At 38.3% G+C, this 18,511-nt stretch overlaps 2 protein-coding genes and 1 long non-coding RNA gene across 4 annotated transcripts; all 3 read right to left on the bottom strand.

The window, feature by feature from the left end:
- Window positions 1–1,152: 1,152 nt before the first annotated feature.
- Window positions 1,153–1,862, bottom strand: LOC136279384 (uncharacterized). The gene is made up of 3 exons (XR_010716821.1): window positions 1,772–1,862; window positions 1,487–1,582; window positions 1,153–1,371 (listed from the first exon to the last, which is right to left on the bottom strand). It is a non-coding gene; the product is annotated as an uncharacterized lncRNA (long non-coding RNA).
- A 6,126-nt stretch (window positions 1,863–7,988) lies between these two features.
- On the bottom strand, window positions 7,989–14,257 carry LOC131769566 (probable serine/threonine-protein kinase drkD). 2 transcript variants are annotated; one of them, XM_066163032.1, is made up of 6 exons: window positions 14,091–14,257; window positions 13,406–13,725; window positions 12,519–12,896; window positions 11,624–11,846; window positions 10,161–11,419; window positions 7,989–9,705 (listed from the first exon to the last, which is right to left on the bottom strand). In XM_066163032.1, exons 1-6 carry the CDS (start codon window positions 14,128–14,130, stop codon window positions 9,508–9,510), a joined length of 2,418 nt encoding a protein of 805 aa, XP_066019129.1. In that variant the 5' UTR covers window positions 14,131–14,257; the 3' UTR covers window positions 7,989–9,507. The 2 variants fall into 2 exon arrangements, with proteins under 2 accessions (XP_066019129.1, XP_066019130.1); XM_066163033.1 differs by having other exon boundaries at window positions 13,406–13,745; window positions 14,091–14,202.
- A 1,490-nt stretch (window positions 14,258–15,747) lies between these two features.
- On the bottom strand, window positions 15,748–18,131 carry LOC131784446 (ubiquitin carboxyl-terminal hydrolase CYLD-like). Its single transcript, XM_066163050.1, has 3 exons — window positions 17,579–18,131; window positions 16,596–16,973; window positions 15,748–15,964 (listed from the first exon to the last, which is right to left on the bottom strand). The coding sequence occupies exons 1-2, from the start codon at window positions 18,035–18,037 to the stop codon at window positions 16,839–16,841; spliced, it is 594 nt and encodes a 197-aa protein (XP_066019147.1). The 5' UTR covers window positions 18,038–18,131; the 3' UTR covers window positions 15,748–15,964; window positions 16,596–16,838.
- Window positions 18,132–18,511: the final 380 nt, after the last annotated feature.

Below are 18,511 nucleotides of genomic sequence, written 5' to 3'. Positions count from 1 at the left end.
GTAAGCGTGATGGACTCTGGGATGATAGGTCGAAGGTCCCGGTAACTACACGTAAACAGGCCTATAAAGCAGTTCTGTTTTCATTCAAGATGAGAGTTTCAAAAGTTTTGAGAATTATACAATAAAACTATTAGCTAAAGAAACAAAGTGGACTGGTTCTGATGTCAAAGCCTGCTTCTCTATTCTCTTACTTTTAATTTTGAAATACAGCGTTAGGCCTGTTAAGTTAGCAGGAATTTCAAGAACAGGCCCCTGGCCCAATGTGTTGGGATCTTGGGCAAAACACTTAATTCTCATTGTGTCTCTCTCCACCCAGGAGTATACATGTTGTAAATGGGTACCAGCATATTGTCAGGGAAGCGTGATAAAATACTGGGGCTAGCATCCCATCCTGAGGCAGAAGTGATGCTACTAGTCCCTTCACACTAAGGAAACCAGAATAAGCTCTGGCTGAATGGGCCACCTAGCTTGAATACAGACTTTACCTTTACCCTTACAGTGATAAACTTTCACATAAAAAAGGCCACTGCTACATCCTCCTGTATCCTCTCTCACTTTTTCTTTTCTTTATGGGCACATCTAATTTGTGTTGTTCAGCCTTTTAAGAGTGGGTACCCACTAGGATTAATTCATAAAAGCTCTGTGTTTCGCATTTTCTCTATTCTTCCAATTTATTTCAGCAGTAGCTGAAAAATTCAATACTTAATTAAAACACAAAGTATTGTGCCAGGTCCCCTTGTATCCTTTGACTTGAGAATATCAAAGGGAAAATATAATCAGCAGAATAGGGGGGAAACATATGAGCCTAAATGCACTGTAAACTAATTCATCTTGTGCGTCTTTGCATCAATTCATAATTTGAAACTGCTAAACTAAATATACTCTGTCGTAAATAGGTTAATTCTGAAGACGACTTGAGACATCTCTTAACGCTTCCTTATTAATGGGGATCAATCACCAGCAACACTACAGTACAAGCACTTCCATTAAAAACTCTACAACAGAAGTGCATATTACGGTTGAACCTGTATTAAACAGTCACTCACAGGGAATAGCTAAATAATCTATACACCGATATAAAAACTGAAAGACCGTTTTATCACGTTCTTCTTACGTTGAGTTTATTTATAAAGGACCATGTAGTTTGTAAGTTTTAAAATAATGCAGCAACTGCTTGTCACGTTTGAAAAATCACGCAATGTTGCGTGACGCTGCGACCGATATTTTTAATTTGCAGTATGCTCTGCAGGAGAAATGTGGCTTGGCCTCAATCGAGGGAGCTTTTTACGTGGAACACTGATTTTTTGGGATATTTGTTCACATGTGGGGAAAATCCATTCACCGGGCTCCTCATCTATTTTTGCACAACACCTAAAAGAAGAAAGTCGCGGATTACGTTAATTTTGCTTGGTAATTTTTAACAACTCTGTTAGACCCGACAAAGAGAAAACACAAAACAAACAAACAAACAAAAAAGACACCTTACCAGTCAAACCAGTGGCAGAAACTCTCGTACTGAATCATGTCGAAGTACCTTGATTGTTTGCAATGATGGCAAAACCAGTGTTCGTACATTTTTCGGCTATAAAAAGAAGGAGTAAAATTATTTTAGGAAACTTGTTCAAATCTAAAGAAGGCTGTTCATCACATGACACTGTTTTGGAAGGTATATATCCCGTTTACTATTGTATCACACAACTGTTTTAGACAAGGTATTTATACCACTTAAACATAAACCGTGTTTTCTCTAAAGTACACGAGCCATCCTAACCTAATTTGCCAACTGCTTTCCAGGCATCATCTGTATAAAAACCTCTTCAAGTCTGCTAAGTTAGCTTCTATTGCCTCTCCGGTTATCAAAGATGCCCTGTCTATATCCAATACGTCAGAAACAGACAGTTTAATGGCAGATTTGACCAGATCTTTAATGGACTGATGTTTTTCCTCAGTAAACCAGTGAAGCATTTCTTGAAATCCTACAAGAGAAATTATCGGGTGGTGAGGTGGGACAGGTGTTATATGCAAGGAAGAAAATTTTCAAACAATGAAGAATAACATAATAACAGCAATGTGAAGTCTACAGGTACTTTGATTTTGTTCTGCTCTGATTGCTCATTATTCTTCCAATTCTCAATCATCTCCACCTTCTCTTCCTTAGTTGGTTTTGCTAATCTGACATTTCCCCTCTGTGTCTTTCGTTTGGTAGGAAAAAAAAACGTTTCTGGACCTCAATCTTTTTGTTGGCAGGTGCATTCCTTTTAGGTATAGCAGCTGAAAGTGTACTAGTCATATGCTTGTGCTGCTTGATCGAAGTGAGCAAACTATAAGAGGAGTTGACACTTTTCTCCAACTGTTGCAGCACATCTTCATCTTCGCAGACTTCAACGTCATCGATCATTCTGAGCAATTTCGCTCTGAGGGATCGTTTCGTCCTCTTTATGGCACTCTCCCTATTTTCGCACACAGTTCTTTAATTAAGACAGTCTCGTAGAAAGTTCATCTCGTTGGTGCTGTCGTAGTATGCAGTATCACTAGATGCCTCCTGGTAGTCAGGATCCATGGAACTATTTTCTGGGCGTGGGAACTGACCAGCGTAGTCTTTAGAAACTGAGCTACCATTCAAACATCTGTTCACGAGATGTATGTGTTTCCAAATAGTGCTTGTAATCAAGCAGTCGGGGCAGTTGCAGACATAAAGATGAACACAGGCGCAACACTCCTGGAATCTCAACCCACAATTTCTTTCCTCACAAGCGCTTGCTATTCGGCAGACTTTATATGAACTTCTCCTGTCCTCTTCAAGAACTGTCCGTGTATCATCTTCCTCGCAGTTAACAGACTCAACAGGTAAGGACAGGCTCCGTAAGTGACGATCGTGTATCATATTTACTCGATCTGTAGATTTCCCCCTGGTTTCTTTGATTAGTCGATCGAAGGTCTTGACGCGAACATATTTTAATAAATTAAATATGCAGTTATCTAAGCGTTTGTTGACTTTCCCTTTAAAGTATGAGATTAGTATCTGCTGATTGTTCCCATTCCGTAATCCACGCGAAAAAAAAAAACGCACTATCTTGATCACTGATGTGACGCTGAAAGTCTTTCAGCCCGAAAACTCTTTTAATATTCAACAGATCCTTTTTTCCCAACAAGTGATGCCGTGGGAAGTTATTCTCCGTTACATTATCTCTAACGTCGCCAAGAAATATCTCCCTCGGAACCCCCTGTTGGATTTTTGCCGCAAGCTCTTGCCTTTTTTCTTTTGGTAGCCACGTATGCTGGATTTCTCTTGTGTGGCCATTGTGGGTGTAGCAGATCTCCACTTTTACTTCGCCATTCGTTAGATTAGATACATTAAGTGTGGAAGTACAGTTCCTGTTTATCTTGCAGATTCCTGTGCAAAGAAAAATGCAGAGTATTTCATTATTAAAACTAAATGAATTAACATCGTTTCTGACCGATTGTTTATGCAAGTTTAGTACAATAAAGTAACGATGCAATATTATTTTAAAAAAAGAAACAAATGATCGAAAGAAATGCAGAAAGACAGGTAAATAAATATTCCCTATAGCATTGATAAATTAAAATGATATTTATGACAAGTAACTTTGAGGTTTCTCTTGGTTTTGAAACAGACAACTTGAGATGACATGCCTACAAAGAAGGGATTTCTTTCGTTGACCTGAACTACAACCGTTAGACTTTCCTCTTCTCTTTCCAGTCCTGCGTAGCCTGTAACTCCCACAACGGTTGCACTGGAAATAATCGACCCTGAGCCCACTGGTTTTTTGTTTCTTGGAACCTGTATTAGTAAATAAGTAAGCATAAAAAGGTTAAGAAATAAGTGAATCAGTGAATGAATAAATGAATTAATCAATCAATTAACTAACAATCAATTACTGGTTGCAAGTGAGAGATGTTAATTGCCTGCTGAGACTGCCCTTATTGTACTTTCTAAGGTTACCGCTTTCTTTAAGTAACACACCTGTCACCTTGACAAAAGAGCAGCCTTCCTACTCCTCAGTGTCCGCTTTCCACGTCTCAAATTCTAAGAGAAAGATATGCTATGTGTCATGTGGGACTCGTCTAATAGTCTGAAATAAGTAGATATGAAAGTTGTAATTAGAGATGTTTAATAAAAAAAAGGCTGAGCGAACCTTACCGTTAGCATTTTGCATTTACAATATTTAAGTCCTGGATATTACGCAGTGTCCTGTAGACAAATGCTTCTTTAGGTCCTTAATCCTGGAACATCGATGGCCACACTCAAGACATAAACATTTCCCACAATGGAACGCTCTCTTCCCGACAGCCCTAGTATGTTTTCTGTCGATATGTCTCTTCATTTTTGATAGTTTTACACAAGAATAGTCACATTCAGGACATTGATGAGACTTCCCGGTTCCTCGTTCACCTCTATGCTTCTTTCCATTACCTGGCCTATACTTTGGGCTGTCATCACAGTTTCTCTTCTCATCACAAGTGACTCCATCGTTGTCAGTTGCTCTGTCAAGATCGGCCTTGTTTTTTCCATCTTTCTCTCCACCCACTCTCTTAACAGGAATAACACGGTATTTCTCTCGACTGGCCTTATTATTTCTGTTTTCACTTTTGTTGACTTTTTTTCATTGATCATCGATATCTTGTAATTGTTCTTTGTTGAGGATTTTATGCTCTGCTTCGCTGTTGCTTTGAGCGCCCTCAGTTCTGCCTGCCCTTTCCGCTTTTCTTTGAATACAAAGTCCCATCCCATTGCCTCTGCGGTGTTTTCATTTGTCTCCTTTTGATGACGATACTCTAGGAGAGTGCAAGTGCGAATCGGAGTCTGACTGGCTCTCGTGTCTAAGTTCGGGGTGAAGAAAAGAAGATGAAACCACATGATCAAGGTTAATTGATTCCTCACCGATCCATCCCATGATCACTCTACGCAAGTACTTTGCATAGCGCCTTGGGGCACTTATGAAGACATTTGAAGTTGACATTGTCTGCGATTGACCTGAAGTGGTAATGTGTGGGAAAAAAAAACGGTCGAGCTGTACCGGCATAAACAGCCATAATCAACACTACAACGCCGCAGATATTAGAGCATGTCTGAGGGGCACTGGAACATTGGAAAGCAACATTGGAAAGGCAATGCGTGTGCAGTTGCCGTAAAAGAGTATGCACTTATTGATTGAGTGGGAGGGAAAATACCGACCGAGCGCAGCGAGATCCATGCGTCATGACTGAGAGCCAAATATTTTCCTGATTTCGATTTTCTAATGAACACCTTTATATTATTCTACTCCAACACGTCTACTAATTATTAAAAGAAAGTTCATTTTAAAAATTGCAATCTAAAAAAATATGTATTTAACTGAGTCAAAGCCAAAGATCACCACTCGATTTCGAACCAGCGCGACACAGCTAATTTATCTTTATTCTGCAGCATCACCATTCTTTCAAATTTTCAAATCGGTCACAAATATTTTTAAAACCATTTTCATTTTCCGAAGAATTTTCATTTTGCTCATGTTCAAGCCTGTTCTACACACATTTTGGGTTCCACGCCACGGAGAACTGGGTTCCCTTTTACGAGTCTCTCCTGATTTCCGGATGGAATACAGCAGAACCCCCCAAGAATCCGGAAATTTAAAAATGGTTCGAGTTAGCGGGGGATTCGAGTTATCTGTTGGCCTGTCCCGATTGTGCTCGACAAATTTTGAGCAACTTTTGGCGTTTGGAGCAAATTTTTGCAGTTCTAGCAACCTAGAGAAATTTTTGCCTTTCTGAGCAAGTGAATAGATTCAGAGCACAAAAAACGAAAAAGTCAACGATTTCATAGAAAAGGGTAATTTAGGACTATCAAACTAGACCCTGTGAGCAGGGTAACTGGGATACCTGGATGGTACTGGATCCTTGGAATCAAGTGTAGTGATACTTCGGGTGTCGGATTAGTACACTGAAATAGTGAGCTCAAGTCTTGCTAAGGGCATACACCTATTTCAAAACATAGGCATGCTATGCATGCAAGAGTTAATTTTTTGTAGGGTGGGTGGATTACTTGTGGTTTACATTCTTACAAAAGGAAAGAAGAGTATTAACGTGGAAAAGAACGAAAATGTCGAATTACCTCACACACAGGTATTTTGTGGTAGATTATGTGTGTTGTGCGAATAAATGTAACCAAAAATAAACTGTATTGGTGCCACAGATACCTGTTAGTACAAAATGCAGACAGCAGACCGAATACAAAATATAGACTGGAGACTGCAGAATGGGTACAAAATGCAGACTGAGAGTCTGAAGAGTTTTTACGTCTGGTAAATAATAACATGTCATCTCACAGCTTACCAAGCGTCACGCAATCGCTTTTCCTCGATCAGCCTTCACGATTATTTGCACTATTGTGGAAAATTCCTGGCCCATTTCTAGATGAAAATCGATCGTAATATAATTTCAAGCCTTCAATATACTCTTCTTACCGAGTTGGTTTGTGTGATGTCTGTACAGATTTTACCAACGTAATGAAAGTAGATGATGTGAATAACAGTGATGGTAAAGCAAGCTTAAAACGGCAGAAATCACCAGAAACTACAACGGATACACAGTTCGCGACTCAATCCGGTCCAAAATTACCGCTCAATAACATCTTTTAGTGTGGATTGGCCGCGAACAATACGACTCGTGCATGCGTCTGTAAGTATTTCGAGCGTTTGCGCTATAATGCTTCAGGTGATCGTAATCCAAACACGTTGAAATACAAAACGACCGATGAAAGAGTTTTCTAGGCAAAAATCTCGTACTCGTCATGTGACCCGGACCTGTCCGTGCATGACAACGTCAATCATCATCAAGATAACACGTGATCAGCATGTGAACACCTTCATCCTCATTGGATCACAGTTAGTTGTCATGGTGTTGAGGGCCCAATGACCACTGGGTACTATTGCGCAATTTTTCCATTTTGTGGCGGAGAAAAAAAAAAAAAAAAAAAAAAAAAAAAGAAGACAAAAAAACAAAGGCATTTTACGACTGGGCTACCACAGGTATCCCAGTAATGAGTTGATAAAGGGTCCTCAATAGAGTTCTTCAATCCCGCGATCCCGACGGTATATGCCGGCCAATCCCGATCACGATCATACAATTTTGTCTTAGTCTATTTCCTAACCGTAGGAGGAGGGCTATTTCGGTGGGTGATGATTTTCTCAACCAGCATTGAACTTTTGAAGTCTATGATCACCGTTAGGCGTAAGTTTATCTCTTTTCACCAAAATGATAATATCGTTCATTTTAGAAGTTTTCAAAGTTGTTGTTTGAATAACGTACGCTATAGTCTCGGTAACGACTTCTTCTATAAAAATCACCGATCACGGACAAACGCATTACAGACAGGTCGGTATCAAAGAACGAATAAATAATGTCAAAAAGTGAATTAAACACAAAACGTGACGGCAATCCCATAGTTTCATAACAAGGGAGATAAAGACGAATTGACCTAACACATTCAGCTGTTGAAGCGAATACTTCCTCCGCAGCGGGAACCTCAGTCTTCTGAGGTGAAAATCAGCCTCTCGCTCCAAAGATGGAATGTCACCATCATCGCACGGGGAATCGCACTCAAATATTCCATCTTCCTCTTCGTCTTGTTTCCCGCTGTTTTCTTGCTGCTCCTCGAAGTCAGAGCGTTCGAGGCTGACCGGTTCGCCGGGCTCTATAAGTCTCTGATAGAGGTACGACGGGGAGTTCCAGCTCTTGCCATCGTTGTTTATGCCCAGTCCCTCATCTTCTGTATGCTCTGTGGTATTTAAACACGAATGTCAATATAGCTACAAAGCTAATGTCTTCGTGTTTAATATAATAAAATACAATGAAAATACAAATTGTAGTAGAAATAGAAGATTTACATGCCTACCAAATAATACATTAATAAAATATAAGATACTATAAAATAGGATGTAATTAACGATATATATGAAAATACATGCTTGTGATATTCAAATGTTAAAATTGACAAAACTAAGAATTTTCCTCTTAAATTCATATAAGTCCTCGCAAGCTCTCAGGCCATCAGACAGGGAATTCAATAGTTTAGCAGCCAAGTAATTAAAAGAATGTAGACCATACACTGTTGTTCTCGGCTTAGAAAGTGACAAGATGTGGTGACCACGTAGGTTGTAATATGCAGAAAGAGGAGTAAACATGGTTCTCATATAAGAACCTAATCGATACTTCGCACGATTCACTATACAATTAAGAGAACATTTTTCCAATAAACTTTCCCTATATCACATCTAGTTAATTTATTCTTCTATGGACTCCTGAAAAGCACGTTTTGTTCAAAAAAGTACCACGTGACTAATGCGTTATCCGAATAAAACGAATCAAAGCCTATTTTTACATGAATTTTCTATTTTCGAAGCACCTGGTCAGCCCTCTAAAATAGCACCTGCACTGAGATTTCTGTCAAACTTTACCCATTGACTGTTTACCTTGTAGGAATGTAAATTTTGAAATAAAAAAGAGAGGTCTCGGTTTTCGTTTAGGGGCAGCATTACCTAGTATACATAACAAAAACTTACTAAAATATCTTAAAATTATAGTTACTAGTTCTCACAAAATTCCCGTTTCCAAAAATTGAATTCCTTTTCCTACACAGAGAATTCGTTACATTTATTTTACGGAAAGATAATAAGAGCCCAACACCAATGTAGAGAGAAAATGATAGATAAACCTCCCCGTTTGAAAAAAGTGACAATTTACCTCTCTGGTGAGCACCGAGCACAAAGAAAAAGCCACCCGAAAATTTTTAATTTCGCGCAGTGGTCGGATGTAAAATCATGCGCAGTAAGGATGTTCAATGTAATGTTAGGAATGACCTTAAAAGTGCAAGGTATCCGTAACATACATAATGGGCATCAAACCAATCACACGCCATTGATTTAAACAGGTGCCGAAAATGGTTCTGCTGGAACAAGAGAATATAAAATGATATCCCCCCTCATTTCAAACCTTACCAAAAATACGACAAGGGTCTTCGTTTAAAATGTAAATCAAGGTGAGGGCGTTTTTGAGAACTGAGCTACAAAAGAAATCATAAAACTTATTTGTTCATAAACTCTATTTGCATAACTCTAAAAGGACAACCTCCCACGTTGTAAACGCTTTTAGTCGACGATACTCCTATCATTTTCCATTCCTTTGGAATTTAATTAATCTAATCATGTCTTATAATTTTCGAAGGTAGGGGAAAATACACAAGAGATGTCCCTCCGTAGCACATGTACCATAAACTCTCTCTTTACATAACACTACAAGGAAAACCTCCCACGTAGTAAACGCTTTTAGATGAGATACTCCTATCATTTTCCATTCCCTCGAAATTTAACCAATCTAATCATGTCTTATCATTTTCAGGGGTAGAAATACACAAGAGATGTCACTCCGTAACATATTTACCATTACAATTACATTGGTAATAGCAGAATTGCGTTTATTCTATTAAAAGCAAAACCGACCAAACATATTTTAAACAGGTTCCTCAAGTTCATCAATGATCTCCTGTATGCTTGGTCTCGTTTCAGGCTCTGACTGCAGACACTTCCGGATAAGGGCTCGATTCAATTTGTTTTTAACCATGACGACTTGCCGATCACGCCTTGATGGATCTGGCAATTCCCGGATGCACATCTCACAGAGGAGGACACCAAAACTGTACACATCAACCTGAACAAGATAAAGGACGAAAATGAGAGGAAAACACAACACTGCACTAAAGGTTCTTAAGTTTAATGAGCCAAAGTGTTTCAATCCACATCTGCCTCGAGATAAGCGATACTACTTGGTTATATAAACCCCATGGTAGAATCGATTAGTATTCTTTTGTATTCATGTAGATTAGCCCAACTACCACTGTCAGTATGTCTTTGGATCAAAAAAACCTTAACTCAAAGGTGACACAAGTTAGGCTAGTACACATGAGTACAATACAATACTAATCCGTCCTGCTATTTATACATACTGTCTATTTCATGTCAACACAATAAAAAAGCCCTGACCTTCTAACAGTAGTAACAAAATTAGCATTAATTAATGTCCGTTACCTTGAGTTTAAGGTGATTCATATACTTACATGCACGTGAAATGTGCACATATATGCAATAAAAAAAATTATAGCTAACCTTGACCGTTTGATTTTTAGTAATTGCTTCAGGGGCACTGTATATCATGGCACCAGGAGCAACTGTCATGGTTTGATGGATAAAGTTTGCAGTTCCATAATCTGACACTTTGCCTCGCCAATGTTCGCCCTGTCGCCAAAGTAGCACATTTGCACTGCTGATGTCGCGGTGTATAATTGGAGATGGTTGCTTTTGGTGAAGGTAGTTTAGCGCCCGAACCACATCCAGGGAAATAAAAGACATTTCAGCATCAGAAAGAGCTCTCTGTTCTAACAGAGTACGTAAACTTGTTTCCATTAGCTCTGTTACAAACAATGGATTCCCTTCGTCATTTGTGGCTCCGATGAACTGCAGCAAGCAAGGGTGGCGGCATCTTGAAGCAATATCCATTTCTCGTTCAAATAAACTGCGGTTGTAAGGAGAGTGAATCAACTCATGGATCTGTTTCACTGCAACAGAACGACCACAATATTTGCCTTCGACAACACTTCCCCAGCCTCCTTTGCCGAGAAATTTACTTGTCAGCTTAATGTGATCCCGTGGAATGACCCACTCAGGGGACTGTTGTCGTTGATGTTCACGTAACTCATCCTGAGCTGTGGACAGAGTTGTTTCCAATTCATTCATTTCCTGGTCTTTTTCTTCCAGTTGTTCCCTTAAGGCAGTAGCTTGGTTATGTAAATTAACAGTTTCTTCTTCTTTCTGTTGTAGCTGCCCTCGGACGATCGTCATTTGTTGGGTTACATCTCTCAGTTGTCTTTGATGTTCACGTACCCTATTCAGAGCTGTGGACAGAGTTGCTTCCAATGTATTCATTTCCCGGTCTTTTTCCTTCAGTTGTTGCCTCAAGGCAGTAGCTTGGTTCTGTACATTCGCAGTTTCTTCTTGTTTCTGTTGTAGCTGCCCTCGGACGATCGTCATTCGCTGGGTTACATCTCTCAGTTGTCGCTGATGTTTACGTACCCTATTCAGAGCTGTGGACAGAGTTGCTCCCAATTTATTCATTTCCCGGTCTTTTCCCTTCAGTTGTTGCCTCAAGGCAGTAGCTTGGTTCTGTAAATAAGCAGTCTCTTCTTCTTTCTCTTGTAGCTGCCCTCGAACAATCGTCAGCTCTGCCAATAGTTTCCTTAAATTTTCCTTAGGTTGTTGTTTTTTTTCCCTCAGCTGTTTACGTAAGTTGGTCTCTCTCAACTCTTTCTCTCGAAGTTCTGCTTGTAAACGGGTCACCTGCTCCTTCAGTTCTCTTACCAGCCTGTGACCTACGGCAAATATGAAATGTTTGAATTAAATACACTTTTTCTATTAACTAAAACAACAATTTCTCAGCATCTAAATGATTTAAGGGAATTAAGTGAAAGAGACATCAGTTCACAGATTACGATTCTGCTTGATTATGCATGGTGTGCTCGACTACGGGAATAAAAAATTTATAACGCAACTGAGATATCAAATCATTCGTCTACCTGATGGTACATTAACACAGCTCACTGATCTTGCATACATTTTATCATCATGACTTTGCTCCAGCTTTCCCCGAGTTTCTTGTCTTGCAGCTTTTTCAGGATAACCATCAAAGTCCTTCTCTGGTATGACAGTTTTCAATGGTACAAATGCTGCATAATCTCTCTTACAAACAAACTTTTGAGAGCCAAATCTTTCACCACAGCCAGAACCCACTCTTTCATCCTGGTCAAAGAAGGAAAGTTGAAATATAATGGCTTAATAGGTAATTCAATTCATTCCATCAATTGATTGCAATTTATCTACATATCTTCGATTTACACTATTTTTGCAAGAATTACTGCTGTAGATCATCATCTTTCATCTTGAAGTGTCATTAACCAGATGGAACACAATATTACCGTACGCTACAAATCACAGTTTCAGTGGGAATGTTTGTTTAAATTTTTATGGTTTTGAAACCAACTAAAACCGATGTCATTCCTGGCACTCAAACTTCAATTTTTCTAAAACAATCGTTATGAATATTCCTGCGATCGCATTCTGTTTTAGAAAAAGAAAAGCTAGAGAGTAGTTTGATTTGAGCTCCTGCCATGTTTAAAAAGAAAATATTTGCATACATGCAAGTTGCTTCTGTGTCATGAAGCTACGTGTCAAGCGCTTTGTCCTTCACTATTGTTTTGTGTTCAAGAATTAATTGAATAGTTTCCTTAAAACAGTGGATCAAGATGCTCACAAGCTTTTCAAGCATCTCCCTTCTTAATTCTCGATATTCTAGATTCAGTTCTTATTCCTGGATTATCAATAGTTTTGAGTCAAGATTGTAAACTTACTTTTGAGCAGTACTCTACATCTACATAGACATGTACAATTAAGTAAAAAATTATGAATACCTACCAGTTCTAGTCCTGCAACAATGTAAACATTTCCAGCTGAATCAACCTCCTTTCCAATGTATCGCACAGTGCCTCTGGCTGGACTATCCTTAGTAAAGGTCACAACTCTTTCATCAGTCTTAGGCACTCCATCAATTCCTTGAAAAGACATTTGCTCTGGTTTTATCTTCTGAAATGACAGTATTGAATCCTTAAGACTTGATTTAAGTTTACCTTGAATATTTTCTTCTTTTCTAGCAATGTTTAAAGATTTCAAGTCATCTCCATCTTCTCTAGGTCTTAATTTATCCAGTCCAACAAAAATCCCACAGTCTGGCTCACAGGTAAAGTATCGCTTCTTTCTAAATGTTCCATCGCATGTTCCTGACCCTGGATGTTTCTAGATAAGTCAAACCAAAGATCATAATCACAAATATTGGAGATTATTGTTATCACTAACCATAATTATGACTTTCATTGTTATCATCATCATTATCATCACTATGGTTCCCATCATAATCAATGAAGAATTTTATTCCATACCCACTGTTCAGCACCCAGTGTGTGACATACATGTGCACCAAGAAAGCAGGACTACAAAATCTTAACAGAAAACAAGACATTATTCTTAAATAGAGATCACACCTTGCACATGATTGTTTGAAAGGCATGTTTTACTATTACATACTATTGAATAATCCATTTAAATCTCCCCTTCAGTCTAATGGTCTCCGAGGAGAGGTAGACATTGAAGAACTCAAAATACTTATGAGATGTAAAAGCAAGCTTAACTCGGTGTAACATGTTACCTTAGTTGTGTTGCTTTCTGTACATAATTTACATAAAATTTGTAAATTGTAACAGCCAGCAACACAACTTAACAGACATAAATAGTGCAAGAGTACTTACAATGAGTTCAACTCCAAACCAAGTTCCCGGAATGGGTGGTAATACTCCTTTGTACCGAACAATACCAGGCAAAACATTTGAATGTCCTTTCACTTCAATGAAAACAGCACTTCCAGGTGACAATTGTCTGCCAAATGTCATAGGTTTCCTAGCTATATATGTTTCATATCTTCCTTCAGATAAAGTAATTGCTAAAAGCAAGTTGGTTTCCTCCTCAGATGGTCCTAGTTCTGCTTGCAAATGTGCCACCTGCTCCATTAGTTCTCTCACCAGCCTATGACCATTTCCTTTTTGCTTCTCTTTCTCTGTCAGTCGCTGGTCTGTTCATAAGAGGAGAAATCTACAATTTATTGTAAGTATTAGATACTGTGCTTGGCCAGAAGTGGAAAATCTATTTTTGTTCCCTAATTGAATTCTTGTGAGCCCACAATCAGAATACGTCTTGTGTCACCATACACCTAAAGCTTCAGTGTTTCGATAAGTCCATGGCAAAAATGAAATGTTTCAATTACATACACTAATGTATGCCAAAAAGAACAATTCCTCAGCATCTAAATGTTTTAAGGGAATTGAGTGAAAAAGACACCAGTTCACAGATAACAATTCCGCTTCATTATACATGGCGAGCTCAACTACGTGAATAAAAAATTTATAATGCAACTGAAATACCAAATCATTCGTCTACCTGATGGTACATTAACACAGCTCACTGATCTTGCATACATTTTATCATCATGACTTTGCTCCAGCTTTCCCCGAGTTTCTTGTCTTGCAGCTTTTTCAGGATAACCATCAAAGTCCTTCTCTGGTATGACAGTTTTCAATGGTACAAATGCTGCATAATCTCTCTTACAAACAAACTTTTGAGAGCCAAATCTTTCACCACAGCCAGAACCCACTCTTTTATCCTGATAGAGGAAAGAAAGTTGAAATATAATACCTTCGATCAATTGATTGCAATTTATCTACATATCTTCGATCTACACTATTTTTGTAAGAATTGTAGCTGGAGATCATCATCTTTCATCTTGAAGTGTCATTAACCAAAAGGAACACAATATTACCGAATGCCACAAATAACAGTTTCAGTAGGAATGTTTGATTAAATTTTTATTCATGACAACTTCAACATGGACAAAGTGTGTAATTCTGCGAACCTCACTTGAGTGGGGTTTGTGCATATGTATGAGCACTGTTACCTAGTAATGTGTGATGTATTTTACATCATGTTCCACTGGGAGTCTTAGATGGAAGCTGTGTGGTAAAACCTGTTTGGATGCGGTCTGAGAAACTAGGATAGATCGAGAAATTCGAAGTGAACTACATCTGGTATTTTGACTGTGATTTGGAAAGCTTTGTTTGCTAAGTGGATATAGACAAAGCAGGTGTAGTTTAGAAAATGGTTTTGATCTTCGAAATTCATAAAGATTTTGTCCAGGAAAGATTATGCAAATTCACACCTGAAATTGAAGCGAACTGTAATTTGAGCTTTTTGTTTTTGTTTAAGTTTGGGTGATATTTAAAAGTAAAAGTTGGTCTTCTTAAAGCGAAGACATGGTTCACTGAAGGGAAAGGTTTCTTCGCTTCTTTTCCAATCAGGCAATGTTCTATCCCTGATCTCTCATGGATCACAAACACGGTGATTCCACTCCACATTCCAGCTGTCAAAGGAAACGATCACATAATCATCGTCTACTTCTTCAACAGTGCATGCACACCAAACTCCTTCTTCATCAACTGCTTCAGCTTTGAATCCCACAGTTTGTGGAAGCACCATCACCTTTTTAGTCAACCGTGTGTTTAGCTCATGTGATCAAAACAGGTTTGCGATCGATAAAGCCGGTCAACTTGTTTTGATGAATCTGCAATTGGTCGCTAGGATACTTAGTGGTGTCTAGTGTCCCTGGGTAATTCTAGCGCCTTATTGCACACGTGTTGATTAAAACAGGATTTCTTAATGAATTACACACTTTGTCCTTGTTGAAGTTGTAATGGATCAGTTGTACAAGTATTGGACACTATGCCTGGCCAGAAGTGGAAAATCTATTTTTGTTCCCTTATTGAATTCTCATGAGCCCATGATTGGAACATGTCTTGTGTCACCACACACCTAAAGCTTCAGTGTTTCAATATCTCTACAGCAAAAATGAAATGTTTCAATTACATACACAAATGCATGCCAAAAGAACAATTCCTCAGCATCTAAATGTTTTAAGGGAATTAAGTGAAAAAGACACCAGTTCACAGATTACGATTCTGCTTCATTATGCATGGTGTGCTCCACAGTATGTGAATAAAATTTATAATGCAACTGAGATATCAAATCATTTGTCTACCTGATGGTAAATTAACACAGCTCACTGATCTTGCATACATTTTATTATCATGACTTTGCTCCAGCTTTCCCCGAGTTTCTTGTCTTGCAGCTTTTTCAGGATAACCATCAATGTCCTTCTCTGGTATGACAGTTTTCAATGGTACAAATGCTGCATAATCTCTCTTACAAACAAACTTTTGAGAGCCAAATCTTTCACCACAGCCAGAACCCACTCTTTTATCCTGATAGAGGAAAGAAGGTTGAAATATAATGGCTTATTAGGTAATTCATTACCTAATACCTAGTGTCATTAACTAGAAGGAACACAATATTGCTGAATGCTACAAATCACAGTTTCAGTGGGAATGTTTGTTTAAATTTTCATCGATCAGTTGAAGATATCTGGATGGTTCTGAAACCAACTAAAACTGATGTCATTCCTGGCACTCAAACTTCAATTTTTTTAAAACAATTGTTGTGAATATTCCTGTGATCGCATTCTGTTTTAGAATGAGAAGAGCTAGAGGGTAGCTTAATTTGAGCTCCTGCCATGTTTAAAAAGAAAATATTTGCATACATGCAAGCTGCTTCTGTGTCATGAAGCCATATGTCAAGCGCTTTAGGTTCCTCAAAACAGTGGATCTGGTTTCTTAATTCTCGATATTCTAGCTTCTGTAATTAATTGAATGATTTCCTAAAATTGCATATCAAGATGTCCAAAAAATTGTTCAAGCATCGCACCTCTCAATTCTCTATATTCTAGATTCAGTTCTAATTCCTGGATTATCAATAGTTTTGAGTAAAGACTGTAAACTTTCTTTTGAGCAGTACTCTACATCTACAAAGACAAAGTCAAAAGTCATGAATACCCACCAGTTCTAGTCCTACAATTCTGTAAAGATTTCCAGCTGAATCCACCTCCTTTCCAATACATCGCACAGTGCCTCTGGCTGGACTATCCTTAATAAAGGTCACAACTCTTTCATCAGTCTTAAGCACTCCATCCATTCCTTGAAAAGACATTGCCTCATGTTTTCCCTTCCAAAATGACAATATTGAATCCTTCAGACTTGATATAAGTTTATCTTGAATATTTTTGTCATTTTTGGCAATGTTTTAAGATTTCAAGTCACCTCCATCTTCTCTAGGCCTCAATTTGTCCAGTCCAACAAAAATCCCACAGTCTGGCTCACAGGTAAAATATCTCTTGTTTCCCAAGGTTCCATTACATGTTCCTAACCCTGGATGATTCTAGATATGTTAAACCACAGATCATAATCTTTAATATTGAAGATCATTGTCATCATTAACCATTATTATGACTTTCATCATTATCATCACTATGGTTCCCATCATAATCAGTGAAAAATTTTATCCCATACCCATTGTACAGCACCCAGTGTGCAACATACATGTACATGTACATCACACTATCAAGAAAGCAGGATTATAAAATCTTAACAGAAAACATGACATTATTCTGAAATAGAGATGACACCTTGCACATGACTGTTTGAAAGAAGTTTTAATACATACTATTGAATGAATCAATTAAATCTCCCCTTCAGTCTTTAAGACATTAAAGTACTCACGAGATGTAAAAGCAAGCCTATCTTGGTGTAACATAGATAGTAACTCAGTTGTGTTGCTGTCTGAACGAAATTTACATAAAATGTAAATTGTTACATCCAACAACACGACTTATCTAGTGCATGAGTACTTACGAGGAGTTCAACTCCAAACCAAGTTCCCAGACTGGGTGTTAATACACCTTTGTACCAACCCTTTGTACCATTTGTAAATTGTAACAGCCAGCAACACAACTTAACGTACATAAATAGTGCAAGAGTACTTACAATGAGTTCAACTCCAAACCAAGTTCCCGGAATGGGTGGTAATACTCCTTTGTACCGAACAATACCAGGCAAGAACTTTGAATTTCCTTTCACGTCAACGAAAACAGCACTTCCCTGTGACAATTGTCGGCCAAATGCCATACGTTTCCTATCTATGTACGATAGGTATCTTCCTTCAGAAGAAGTAATTGCTAAAAGTAAGTTGGTTTCTTCCTCAGATAGTCGAGTCACATTCTCCGTAGGACATTCAAGACGTAATGATTTACAATTAATTCCAACAACAGCTACTTCAGTTGAGTCTGTAGGCTGTTCAGCCTCAGGAACATCTTCTAATATCTCACCTCGCAAAATTTGTATTGGTGTAGACTTCGTCGTAACGCCGAGCGACAACATGGTTTTTTCACGTACGCGTCGGACACAATCTCGTAGAAGAATATACTTAATACTGGGGTCTTCCATTTTTTACCGATTTTTAAGGAACGACGATTTCGCCTTTACTGTAAACAAACCAGGCATTGACCCCGGTGAAGGAGGAAGGACGCCATCTCTTCTAAGAAATATGTTTAGCCTCGATCTCATGAAGAATGGGTATGACCTTTTTAAACAACATTTACGTCATCTTTAAAGAAAGTTTGGTCTACAATCCTCTTCTTAATCCTTGTGATGATGGATTTTATGTGATCTTTACCTGATTTCAATTTCTGAAGAACACCCTTAGATTATTCTAAACCAATACTTCAAGTAATTATTAAAAGAAACTTAATTCTGAAAATTGCAATTAGTAAAAAAACTGTTATCAACTTAGTTAAAGACGAACTGAAGATTATCCTCGTGGGTCGATTGCAGAACCAGCGCGTCACAGTTAATTTATCTTTATTCTGCAGCATCACCATTGCTTTCAAATTTTCAAATCGGATCACAAATATTTCAAAC

The sequence above is a fragment of the Pocillopora verrucosa genome, chromosome 3 (assembly GCF_036669915.1).
Source record: "Pocillopora verrucosa isolate sample1 chromosome 3, ASM3666991v2, whole genome shotgun sequence".
NCBI lineage: Eukaryota > Metazoa > Cnidaria > Anthozoa > Scleractinia > Pocilloporidae > Pocillopora > Pocillopora verrucosa.
Note: the sequence above shows the minus strand (reverse complement) of the source record. Positions and strands in the feature narration are given on the sequence as shown.